Source organism: Sparus aurata, chromosome 17 (genome assembly GCF_900880675.1).
Source record: "Sparus aurata chromosome 17, fSpaAur1.1, whole genome shotgun sequence".
Taxonomy (NCBI): domain Eukaryota; kingdom Metazoa; phylum Chordata; class Actinopteri; order Spariformes; family Sparidae; genus Sparus; species Sparus aurata.
The window spans coordinates 26,271,220-26,284,680 of record NC_044203.1 but is presented as its reverse complement, the minus strand read 5'-3'; the positions used below and the strand labels follow the sequence as shown (position 1 = coordinate 26,284,680).

At 46.9% G+C, this 13,461-nt stretch overlaps 1 protein-coding gene across 6 annotated transcripts in view; it reads left to right on the top strand.

Moving 5' to 3' along the window:
* The first annotated feature begins 689 nt into the window (after nt 1-689).
* Nucleotides 690-13,461, top strand: part of bcam (basal cell adhesion molecule (Lutheran blood group)) — a 55,277-nt gene continuing 42,505 nt past the window's right edge. For 5 of the 6 annotated variants that reach the window (XR_003981183.1, XM_030393882.1, XM_030393880.1 and 2 more), the window contains exon 1: nt 690-983. Coding sequence is in view for 5 of the 6 variants with exons in the window: in XM_030393882.1 (XP_030249742.1) it covers nt 920-983 (64 nt within the window). In the remaining variant the exon portion in view is untranslated. Of the gene's footprint in view, nt 984-5,632; nt 5,658-13,461 lie in introns of those variants that run through there. The other variant, XM_030393881.1, reaches the window with a different exon arrangement.

The following is a 13,461-nucleotide window of genomic DNA, read 5'->3' as shown; positions in this document are numbered from 1 at the left end:
TCTGGGCTTCCAGAGACTTGGATTGCGCCGGATGAGCTGTATGGAACCCAATTTGCTCTAGTTGTTTTTTGCTTTGAATCTTCAGAAATATTTAGAGGACTCCGCCCAACGTGGCACCCGCAAGGAGGCGAAAATTACCTAATTTTATTTATTGGGTGATATCTTTTCAGTTTAATAGAGAGCCGGGTGAAGAGACGTGTGACTTCCGCTTTCTCTACAAGATTTTTTCAATGTCCGACTTACTTGAAGTGATACAACAAATGAAATTAAAAAGCTGTAAAATGTGCTATGATGATCATATTCCATATATAAGTCCATAAATAACTGTATGCTGGTATAATATGGAGAAGAAGAAGAAGAAAAAATACTGTACTTTAATGTGTTCTTTCAGAATTCTCTCCCTCCTGTTTTTTCTATCTCCTCCTTTAGGCTCAAAACTTGAGTTATTCTGTCTAAAGGGTACGTTCGTGGAGTTGCTATGAGTCAGACAGCCTCATGATAAAATCACTTTTAACTCTGTTAAAAAGAAAATCCTGCAGGGCCCAGCAGACCTACGCGATTAGTCAAGCAGGTCTTTTCACTGGAAGTGAGGTGGAGGGAGAGAGAGAGAGAGGGAGGGAGAGAAAGAGGGTGGGAGGGGGTTGTATTGGGAGGGAGGAGGGGGGTGGTCACCTTTTGTGCAAATATATCAACCAAGAAGACTACCACCAGCATCAGATTTCTGAGTGTGTGTGTGTGTGTGTGTGTGGGAGAGAGAGAGAGCGAGAGAGAGAGCGAGAGAGAGAGAGGGGTCCAGAAAAGCCTTGGAGCATTGAAAGAAGAAAGAAGTCTTGCTGCTGCCAGATCTCCACACTCCACAACCCCAAAAACACAAAAGTGAATACTCTCCATTCGTGAAAAGTTCCGAGGAGAAGCTGCCATGGACGGGATAACATTTGGACGCGCGTCGCTCTTATGCACCTTGCTGCTGTTGGCATTTCAAGGTAAGTCTCTCTTTGATACTTTCCCCGTTCACCTTTTTTTTTTTTTTTTCCTTTTAAATAACACCCGCTCTCAGTAACTTTATAAAGCCTCGGACGCGGCGCTGGTTAGTTTTCCGTGGCTCCAGGCTGCAGATTTCGACTTTCCTCTTTGGCAGGAGTTGAAGAGGTCCACTGCGTTCACGGGACGAAACCTGTCCGTGCATGTCGCAGCGTGAGGCGACTCCTCAAGTTTGTTCTGCTCAGTCGTACACTTCGCAAGCTTTGTGGGTTTTTTTTTGTTTTTTTAAATCTGCTTTTGTTTTTTATTCCATTTTGTTGAGCAACACGTAACCGGTTGCGCACGAGCCGAAACAAGCCGGTAGCAGGTGGAGAGGAAAAAAATAAACGGAATTCATCCCGAAATAGTCTCGAACATGTTTTTTCAACGGTGACGACAGACAATGAGCAGCAGCAGACAGGTTAATCTACGTGTTATCTACACTGACGGAATGTTTTCTCTGTAGTTCAGCGGTAAAGTCTCTCAGCTCCGCACTTGAGTGTACTTCTTTGGCGCACAGGACTGGTGCACGACGTTATCTCCCTCTCTCCCTCTCTCCGGGCACCGCTTCTATCTAACAAATCATGTTGAACTGTCAAAATAAAACTCAGATTTGTTTTGGTTTTGAAAGTGTTTGTAATCATATGAAGGCAAAGTGTAGATTTAACTTTAAATCTAGAGTGAGGAAAAAAAAAAAGCTCTCATCATGTTTAGGACATCACTTTTGAGGCTTTTATTTTGAAGAGCTTGTTGCCCGTCTCCTGCTGCTGCTGCTGCTCTCCAGCGCTTTGATGTCTGATCTGCGGGATTTGCGTCTCCTCTGCTTGGCAGTGCGCCTCGCCCTCAGCGCCCCTGGGTGCTGCCAGAGAGACTAAGCCAATTTAAATCCAGCTCGACTTTGGCCTTATATGATCTTCTCTTATGAAAACTTTTCTTTTTTTTTATGTGTGTGTTTTTTTTTTTTTTTTTTTTTTTTTTGCCTCCTGCCCCTTAACCATCCACCAAGCATATTCATTTAAGGAGCTGCTGCGGTGCTCCACAAGTCTAATATTGAACTCATACATTTACACATGGAGATTTATCTCCCTCTTAACTGTCCCGGAGGAAGCTAAAGCGCTCCCAGTGAGATGATGCCTCCACTGGACTGTATGGTGTTTTATACTGTCAGTGCAATACTCCAGTTAACATCCATGTAAAATGTGTAATAGATAACTGCTTTGATGTTGATGTTTGTGTGTTTTTCCCTTGCCTTTGGGTTGTTAACATGGCTGAATCAAGGATCGAGATTTCTTGCTCGAATGCTTTCTGTGTGTTCTGTGGAAAAGTTATTTTCTAATTCCTGGCCTGGAAGCAGGATGAGCTGCAGGGCGGGGCTGCCGGGCAACTCCCCTCTCCTCTGCTCTGTATCTCTTCTGGCTTCACTGCATCATTTTTTTTACTCCTCCCCCCCCTTATGGATTTTACAGCCCTTCAGTGTGTAGCAGTTTCTTTTCATTTCACACGAAAGCAGCTTTTTATACATCAGTGTCCATCTCCGAATTTCCTTGCTTTGGCTACTCTGTCCTCTTCCTTCCCCAGAGCTCTTTTTATGACCTCCCCCTCCTCCCTCCCTCCCTCCCTCCCTCCCCTTCTCCTCTCTGGCCTCAGAGACAGTTGTTGCGCTTTGGTGTCTGGCTGCCCTTCGTGGAGCCTTTAAACAGGTGCCTACCCAAGAAGTGCCTTGTAATTTGATGGATGCAGTGCAGATCACACATCACTCTGTACAGCTGTGGCGCATTGATTTAAAGGCTCAGCTCGGGGTGCTGAGCTCACCCTGTTCCCTCACCAATGCGTAAGGAAAAAAAAGTCTTTATTTCAATTCGGTGCTTCAAAAGTCCAACTCTTCTTAGGAAAAATCTAAATCCATCTCTCCGTCTTCCTTTTCGTTCTCTCTCTTCTGCATAGTTTTGTCTAATAATAGCGGCTCTTGCTGGGTCTCTTTGGGATTCTGTCACACAGACCCACATTCCCACAATCGCTGGTCACACACTCTCAGCTTCCAACTATGTCATTCCCGAGCATGGGAGAGTACTAAATAGAACCGAGGGGGGGGGCTGGGGGAGACACGTAGCACCCAGATGTGTGTCATCATCTCCTTTAAATGTGGCCGCATAGCTCTAAGCATGTACGCCCGGCGATTATGTACGTAGCTGTGACACATGGGTGTGTGTTGCATGGCGGCCCGGGGTGCCCCAAAGTGCTCGACATGCCTGTGCCCTGGATCCGAGCTGACCCTTTGACCCACTCACCCAGACTTGTTGGTAAATGGCTCCTGCTTGTACGCTCCTGAGATGCCATTGCCTTTCCGTCAACATGCTGTGTAACTCAGTTTTGGGTGTTTTAAAGTTTGCGATAGAAGAGTCTCTCCCAAAGTTAGAAAGAAACATTTCTAAGTGGATTTTCAAGAAAAATACATCACAGCGCTCTAACCTCACGGGGTAGTGACGAGGTTACAAAAGTAAAAAGACGGTGTTTTTTTTTTTTTTTTTTAGAAACAACTCAAGCACTGCCTCAGCTCCTCTCTTAAACTTGGATTTTTCCAAGTTTTTCAGGGATAAAAAGAACAAAGTGACATTAAGGTGAGGAGATAAAAAGCAGAGTCAAATGCTCAGATGAGTTTGAGCTAAACTGTAGAGACTCCAAAGTGGTCACGGCCAAGTGGAGAGAATCGCAGTGACAAGCATCAGCTGACTTCAAGGTGTTAAAGTCTAACACGCAGCGTCAGCCTCTTTGTCTATCGCCGCCTTAATTCCCACAGTCATTTCCTCACTTTTAATTTCTGTCCCCCCCGCCAGCGCGGCATCAAAAGTGCACCCCCTGCGGCCGTGTGTAATTATTATGGTATTAGGCCGGAAAAAGAGCCATTTAGCCTTGAGGAGATAAAAGTCAAGGGACCCTCCTTTTTTTTTTTTTTTTTTTTACGACTGTCTTGGGGCACTCTGTGTTAGTCTTTTGCAAGCGTATACATGTGTGCATACTTGAGAAAGTACTCCCAGGCAGCATACATTCAGCCACCGCGGATGCACACATTATGCACCCTATGTGGTAGCCCCCGGTGTTACGCAACACTGGAAACCTCAGCCTCGTATAGCCGTGAGTGACAGATTGATAGCGGCTGCTTTGGGAGAACAAGTCCATGTTTGCCCCCTTGTCGTTCAGGCCTCTGGGGGGGGGGGGGGGGGGGTCTTTGGAATTGTGGGGGCTGCAGTTATTGAGGTGATTCATTCCCCCTCTGAGTGTTTTTTTTCTGAGACAGTGACGGAGGAGAGCACTCGGGTGGAATGAGTGGCATTCCTCCGGACAGGTTGGAGCTCGCGATGCAATGTTTGTGTTTGTTTGTCACCACCTCAGATTTGGTTGAGAAGGGCCTCCTTTATTGCCTTTAAAACCCCCCTCTCAGCGCGAGTCATGGGCAGTAATCCACGTACAAACAAGCGGCCACAATGCGGCTTCAGTGTCACCGTCATAGGTGCAAAGCTGGAGTGTGTTCACAGCCAGGCCGCATTCTTGTGGAGTGACCGGGCTTCGGGGGGGCCACCGGTTAAACATTAGTCAGTTAGAATAAAGCATTGACTTGCGTTGAGGAAGCCCCATTTAGTAATCAATGAGCTCTGAGAAGGACATCTGAGCCGGATACACGCTAGTGTTTATTATTTGCAGCGATCAACACATTAAAGTTAATTACAGCAGTTTGATAGCACACCAACTTTTTTTGTTTTTTTTCTTTCTGGCCGGTGAGCTGGCAGTCAGCACCGGCAATCGGGCATCCGCAGATGGTAGGCTGCACACGCGTGGTTAATCCTGGTTTGAAGTCAGTTAGCGAGAATGATGTGGTTCACAGCGGAAGACGGAAAAGTTTATCCTCCCCCTCCCCTCCTCACCCGCTTTTTCATCCTCGCATCTTCAAAAGAGCTGCACCCGAAAGCTGTGATTACACACACACTCATCCACAGGTACTCATACATAAACAAAAGGTGTGTTTCGTGAGATTAGTGTTGTCTCCGTTCCCACATCTTTCGTTTCCCTACCTTCTCTATTTTTTTTTTTTATGTCTGCTTGTGTTGGCTTGCTGTGATTTACCGTGTTTGTCTTTGACCGCTGTTCCTTTTTGTGAGTCGCCCGTGGTGGTAACCCTTGCATAGCATCAGGGAGAATTTCCCGCTGTGTTTTAGTGGGAGAAGACTCTATTTGCTTTCTGATGCCCATCCCTAGAGGCATTCTCCAGCAGATTTATGGCCACTATTGCTGATTTAAGAACGAGAATGGCCGTCCTCCCCCCGTCACTTTGGAACGCATTCCAGTATGGTGTCCGTCTCTGCCTCCATCCTTGTTTGAATCTCGGTTTAAAGTGGTTTCAAAACATGCACTGTCAGTAATATTAAGAGGAGGAAGAGAGCTTTTCGGCCGGCTAGCTTTGAGGATGCCGTCTTGCCATTAGTGGGGGTTGCCAGGAGGGAAGGAAGGAAGGAAGCAGAGAGGAAGAGACGGACAGAGAGGAAGATCAAGGGACGGGATGAGAGATGATTACGGCTGACTGCAGTGTTGCCACGGAGCAGTCTCGTTGGTCTTATCTCAGAGGAGGAAGATGATGGCGATGGGTAATTTCAAATGCAGCCTTGAAAACAGGCCTCCATGTCTCTTTACGTGTGTCCTTGTCTCCTCATCTGTGTATGCAATGGTGGTGGTTAGTGGGGAGGCGGGGCGATTCAGGGTTGGAGCAAAATTGAAAATTCACAAAGCTCTTTCAGGAGATGAGGTTAAGTGCTGCCAATCCATTTAGCAGCAGAGTGCTGTACTGAGACGCGCACAAGACCCAGTTTCTGTCACTGCGTTTGTTGTAGGTGTACACAAAGTGGCGGGATTGGCCCGGTTTAGCCGCACGCCGAACAAATCTGTGACATAAAACAGCGATGAAAACATGTTGGCCTGCATGTTCTGCCACGTAAAATGGCTTTGTTTCTTTGTTTTTTTTTTATGATATTCATCTCGCGTCCAGTTGTTTTGATCAGTCGCACGGCCTTGTAGAAGGGATGAATTGAACAAAGGCGATAAAGGCAGAGACAGCGGCGGCGGGGAGGATCAGACAGGCGGAGGACGTCAGGAATTGAGGAATACCAATTAGGAATGGGGAATGTCGCGGAAAAGCCTGGATCGGCGGCCAAGGAGATCATTTTCCTGGCAGCGGAGGAGAAATCCTAACCCCTGCGCCCCTCCAACCCTAAACCCTCCATCTGACTGTTGGCTGGCAGAGCGTCCTCTGGGAGCCCCGCAAGCTGTTGCCTTTCAGACATCAACAGTTGCCTCAGCAGCAGTTGTTGAATGCACCCCTCCAAAAAAGCCCTGTCAACCCCCCTCCCCCCCTTCTTCACGCACACACATACACACTTGGGTTCCATTACCACCTCATGTCCTTCCACACCACTGGCTCGGCACAGTGTGGGGGGGAAGGAGAGAGTCAGAACTGTAACTTAACAAGCTCGTCCTTTCGTTTTTTGCTTTTTCTCCGAGTGGTCTCAGAGAACGCGTCTGCTACATTACTGTACATGATCATAAACACTTCACGGCGCCACTAAGCTTGCGGACAGACATCTGTAGGCACCTTTGACCCAATAGTTCTTGCTTCCTAAGGAGTGGTTTCAGTAATATGACTGCCGGAGACCTCATGGGATTCTTTTCCTCCCTTATCTGAATCCTGTAACGATAACCATGCGATGAGGGTGACTTAGAGTTCACCGGGCCACAGAATGCCCCGTGTTTACATACGTACATGTGTGTGAGCATATTTACTCATACCAGAGCCACAATGGTTAAGGCCGAAACGACGATGATTACTTTTCTCTCTTTTTCTAAACCACTTTTCATGTCCAATCTCCCGTTTCCATCTGTCAGAGTAACATTCCTGCGCCCCCCCCTCTCTCCCCTGACTTTAATCTAGTTAATGGTTAAGCAGCGGTGGTTAACCTCTCCGGTGAGGCCGGTCACTGTTTGACAATGAGATCTTATTGCCTCAACTGGGCCGGGGGGACCTGGGAGACAGGAGAGGGAACATTAATCCCGGCGGAGGAGGGGTTTGTGTGTGAGAATCATAGGTGTTTGTGTTGGATGTTCGCTATGACTTCATGTCTGCAGAAAAAAGGGGGTTCCCTACGTTACCTGAGAGCCGGGCCCGAGTGTCATCAGCGAACAGATCCGGTGTCAGTTTTCAGGGCTCCCATGTCGGGCAACTGGCCTCGGGACACAACTCGTCTTTGTTTTATCGAGGTTTCACTTACCTGAGCCCCTCAGAAAACAACGACCGCAGCACTAAAGTTCCCCTCGCCCGCCTTTGACTGTGTGAACTTGACTTTGAAAGCGAAGAGAAAGGGAGTGAAGTTACCACGCTCAGGCTGTTAATATTCTCCTCCAGTCACATCCTGTTCGTAACTTCAGTGCGAATCTCTCTTTCTCTGTTAGTTATTTCTCCCTGGGATTCTCTCGTCGGTTCTCTACCACACCCTACTTTATGCCCAGCTCTGTGAATCATCACTCTCATCGCTCCGTTTTGTTTTTTCTTCTCCTCTACATCTGCCTCCCTCCCTCCTCTAACTTTGTCTCGCCCTCCATCCATCATCTGTCTCTCGTCCCTGCTGGGGTCCGACGCAAAACACATACATCCCTCCTGACCGTGTGTTGCCTAATCGTCACAATAGCAGCGAACAGAAGGGGCCACTAGAAGCTGGGTGTCTGAAATCCCTGGCGGTTCTTAGCAGTAGGAGAACATAATCCTTATTGTTTTGTTGAGTGACAGGTCAGCTAATGACAATAATCAAAGCCAAAAGACTTGCAGTCACTTCCCGCTAGTGTAACAATATTTATAAATTTGCATCAGAGCGGTGTAGCGGCGGTTTTCTTCTTGCAGTTCGGAATCAGGCGTGAGGTTTTTCAGGCTTGTTTTCGAAGACGGACTTCCTGTGTTGACCCGTCCATATTCCTGTAATGCAAGCAAGCGAGTCAAGTTTCATAGCTTCATCTTGATTCAGTCGAGCAAGACAAAAAAAAGAAGACACTTGCTCCAGTTTCATGTGAATATTCAATCCAAAATCAATAGCATTCAATTGGGTTATGACTCCATCAGGCTAAATGATTCCCAATTACACGTCCGTGCGATCTGCACAACAACACGCGTGATGGATAGTTATTGCGGGGTTAATGTCAGACTTACAGAGTGCATAACTGATTTAGCCTCTTGTTATTAAGGGCTAAAGTAATTATAACCCTAGTGTTTTGCCTCGAGAGCTTCTTGCGTTCTGCCCTGGTGGGCATGTTTTTCGGAGGTAGGGCTAATTTAGTTAACGATTATTCGAACTGAATGATTATCAAGCAGCAGTCGGCCGAACATACTGTACGGCCCTTTTTCCTGGCTGCCTCATGAAGTAGTGAGAGAGGCTGAGAGGTCCAGGACAGGCAGCTCGGACAGCCGCCTTTGATCCCTCTCCCCACACACACACACACACATACACACACACACACACACACACACACTTTAAGATTTGTCTCCATGGAGAATGATGAAAGATGTACCGACTCCCCATGTCAATTAGCAGTTTGTGTGTGTGTGTGTGTGTGTGTGCGTGTGTGCATCGAAGGCAGTGTGTGAGGGTGGGGTTTGGTTAATGGAAGGGGCAGAGAGGACACATGTTCAATAATAAGGCCTGACAAAGGGGGACAGGCGGAGGGAGGGAAGGTGGGAGGATGGGAGGATGATGGAGCATTCAGTATGTCACTGCTTTTCATCAGGCCTCGCTTCTACTTAGGGCTGGAAATCAATATCATTATATTAAAGAGAATATTTTGCCGCATTGAAAGATATCAAAAAATGAAAACAATGAGGTTTTTTGTTCGAAGCCGCACGATAAACAAGTAAATCCAAAAAGGGACTCATTGTTTTTGTTTGCGGTTTGCTTTCAATAGCTATTTTGGACTGAGGCTGCAACTAATTGTTTTAATTTTCAATGAATAATGGATTACTTTTAGGAATCTGGTGGTTGATCAATGTTTACAAAGCCCAAGATGGCCTCCTCAAATGTTTTGTTTGTCCACAACCCAAAGGTATTGAGTTTACTATCAGCGAGGAGCAACGAAACCAGAAAATATTCACATGAATGATTTATTTTTGACCGTTACTTCCCTTAAAAATGACTCAAACAGATTAATTGTGTTACACTTCGTCAAATCTAGCGAGGACTACGGGGAGACACTGGGAGTGGTTTAGGGAATCCTACAGGATGAGGTGAAACACAGGTGGATTACACAGGACAGACTGAAAAAGACATCAGGGATCACGCAGACTATATTCACACGTAAGCTGATAACAAACAGGACACAAGTGAACACTGGAAAGGGGCGGGAAATTCCGCAAAAGGGGTAACGGAAAAGCAAAATTCCGAAGTAAAACAGGAAAAATCTCGTAATAACGAGACAGGAACATGAAAAATCGATTGTAAATGAAATCACAATATATGTTGATTAATTTGATAGTTGGTAACTAATTGATAAATCGTTTAACGTCGCGAAAAATCTATCTAACTATAATTATTATCAGTCACTGATAAAGCAGCATAGCTCAGCTGTACAACAATCTATCTGGTGCATCCGGGCCTCAGAGACTCTATGTGTGAAAGACACAAGTGGAAGACACTCTGTGTGCGTGTGAGCTTTAATGGATTGGCCTCAACTGTTAGCAGCAGCGTTGGAGCCAAGTGTATCCCACTCAGCTGCGTTCGGCTCAGATCGTGTAGTGCCGCGGTTCAAACGCGGCTGTAGCCCCGGGACTTCTCACTGCAGCACCTTTTCTTAAATGTATTTTTCAGTGAGGTCTTTCTGTCTCTGCACCTGAACAAGGCTACATTGTTGAGACATTCCTAGGCATGTTGGAATGCAGGTATTAATACTGGGCTGATTACACAGAGAAGAGGGAGAGAGACGGGGGAAAGGAAAAGGAGGAGAGGGGAATGGAGAGGAGGTGTGGAGTGAAGGGAGTGGAGGAGGGCGGCACATTGAGGCACAGTGAAAGGGCGACGAAGGGTGGTGCTCGTCGAGGTTTAAGTTATGTGTGTGACTGTGCACGCATGGTGAGTACATGTATGCATGCAGGTGCTTGAGCATGACGATGTGGGTGTGCATCTATGTGCTAGTTGGGAAGGGGGTGTCTGGGTATTTGAGTGTGTGTCTGGAATGTATACCCCATTAAACGAACCAACACTGCAGTGTGTGTGTGTGTGTGTGTGTGTGTGACAAAAGCTAAGGGTTAGTTGTGGGTGTGGGACAAGACCCAGCTGTGTGTGTGGGCACCCGTCACTTGGGGGGCTGTTAGGAGCATGTGAACATTACTGCAGCCTCGACATGAACTGGAATCCGGACTTAACGGAGGATATAAATAGGTGTTAGTGTGTGTGTGTGTGTGTGTCCAAGTCCAGTGCCACATCGATGGCAGTACCAGCTGGTGACAGGGCAGCGGTGCACTTGAAGGAGAGCCCACCACTACTCTCGGGGGGCCTCACATGGCCAGAATCACCTCCTTTCTTTATCCCTCCTTCATCCTTTGTTTTGAAGATTAGAGGGTCCTCGTGTGAAAATGATGATATTTTTGATCACAAATGAGGAAGTCAGGCATTTATTTCATGTACTTTCATGTCACAAATAGCTTTACTATCCCCTTCCTTTCTCTGATTGCTATCATTCCCCTCCATCTCTGTCATAAATTGGTGGCGGTTTCTTTCCCTGTTAGCACTGTGTCATATTGTGCTGCCATGGTTGTGGCCTCTGGTTCACCAGCTGGTGGTATATGATCCAGGCTGTCAAAATTAGAGCCTGCTCTCCTTTGGCAGGGAAGTACGCAGGTTAAAGCCAGCCAAAAAATCCACCATCCACTGCCTACACCCTTTTTAGTAGCCCCTCACCCACACACACTCCCCACCTCGGCCCCATCTGCTTGTGTGCATCCGTTTGGCGCTGGTTTCGGGGGGCAGTTGGTGTAACGGTTCAGGGGAGCATCTAAGCTGTGCCCACCATCGGCATGACAGGGCAAACAAAGTCAAAGCTCAGTATGCGGTAGTAACCCCGAGCTAATGCTAGTTTCCGGGGTAAAACCTGTGAGAGATGCTACATGCTAGGAGCAGTTTGAGGAGAAGTGGACCTTATGGTTGCATTGGTACCAGCCAAACAATGGCATACTTGTGTTCCTGCAGCTACCCACCTGTTCTCTCCTCCCGCGCTTCGGCTGTGTCCAAGTATCTGAACAAGGCCTCCTGTCCTTCATCGGACACTTTCTCCTTCTCCCACCAACGCTGCACCTCTTTTTCTCTTTTTTTCCCCCTCTTCTTTCTTTGCCTACTCCCATCGGACAGGGTTGGCATTTTTTTTTATAAGGACAAAGGAAATGGCAACAGTGACTAAGAAAGAGGAGAGACAGCTGGACGGTCATGGAATTGAGATCGTGTTGCATTTGCACACTTATCACACCCTCTCCTTGCAGTCTGTGTCCTCATTTCTTTCTTTCAGTGCCTCTTCGCCCTTCCCTGTCTTTTGACACTTTCGCCTTCTTCCACTTCCTCTTGCATTCTTGGTTTCTTCTCTCGCTTCTTACTTCCACCTCTCTCTCCAAATTCTGTCTGCAACTCATTCGATTTCTCATACCACATATCCCACTGCTTATATATCTCTCTGCCGCCTCTTTTTTTTCTTGTTTGTGTCCGTCTGTTCCCGCTCGACTATGTGGTCAGAGCCCCTGCAGTGGATTATCAGTCAGTTGACTCACAGAGGGCAGCCAAATCCTCCAGTACAAACATGAGACAATATCCAAATGATTGGCTGGTTGGCTCTGGAGCGTGGAAACAAGCCTCCATATCAGCTTGAGCCAGGCTCGGTCCACAGGTCTGCCCATAAAGCATATTAGCTGGTAACACTGACACACTGCAGTGTCTCTGTTTGTTTGCAGCAGCTGCTTTGCCTGTAGTACAATCCAAAATGGAACAAATTATCAGAAAAATACAGAGGCTGTTATCGTTTTTTTCCCTCATACGGTTATTATGCCTGTGGGTGGGAAGAGGAGTTTGGATTGCAGAAATCATGTTAAGTAATGCCAGTAGCTGTGTGTCAGACCTCCTGTTCAGATTTGTTTTTCATGGACTTCATGTTAAGGGCAGGTTCAGCCATCGGTGAGTTCAGCAAGTTTTGTTTTGTGCTTAAGTTTTGATTCCTCACGCCTCACATCTGTTCTTATCAGAAAAAACATCTACAGTTTTGGCCAGTTGTGCAAACCTTGGACTGGGGTCGGACGATGTCTATGATGATGTCCAGAGTTAAACATTGCGTTCAACAATCATATCGTTGTTTGAGCGCAAGGTCGTTGGCAAAGTTCCTGTTTTTGACTGTATCTGGAAGGCTGTCCGATTATAGAAAAGTCAGGAGAATCCTCACCGGCTCACAACCGTAGTTGCTACCACTGTCGCTCAGGCCGCAGCCTCCAACTGTCTCACAAAGCTGAGAAATCTCTGGCTCCCATCACTAGTGAAGGAGGCAGGAACCCTCACATCCCTGCTGGGTGAGTGTCCAACATACATTCATACCCGAACTGGGTTTAGAAGAGTCTTTGTCTCTGCACTTCATGTCCACAATTCAGTTGTGTTCAAAATCTGGGGCTTGAAACAAAGTTAGCTGGCTAGCTAGCCTGAGGAAGCTAAGCTAAGAAAACTATAACACAAATAACAACAAAGAAACAACGCTGACTACAATGTAAGCGTGTTAGGTTCGCGGAAGGCCAGAGATATTCTCACGCATGAGGGCTGAGAGTGTTGGTTGTGTACGTCCTCAGAAATGAACACCACGTAGGCAATATGCACATGAATGGTAGGATCACTGTAAAGCCAGTACGGCAACGTGACAGGGTTAGGGGTCAGTGAGCAAGTCAGTGGCTAGCGTACGCCATCTTTTTATATCCAGGAACTACATTCACCACTCAGCCGGGTGTCTACATGATCGTGTGGTTCAACAGCAAGAATATCTCCAGCCTAACTGTGCAGGTTTCATAAGAAACTAATAAATGGGACATGGAGACGCAACGTTAGTGCAATGACCGACAGCTTCTTTCTATTTTCTCTCTCCGACATGTCAAAAACTCCTGCCTTACAGCAGCCCTGAGGGGACACACTACCTGAAATACAGAACCCCTCACCAAATGGAAAATCTTCCTGCATTTGACATTTGGACCCTCTCTGTGTGTGGCAGGGTGGGTTAAGGATGCCATTGTCCACTGACCCAACTCTCAATCTTATCTCAGCTGTGGCGGTTCCCTGCTGTAGCCCCACATATGTGCTGATAAGATGGCCGCATTTTTATATCAAATTTTGCTTTGTGCACATTTTG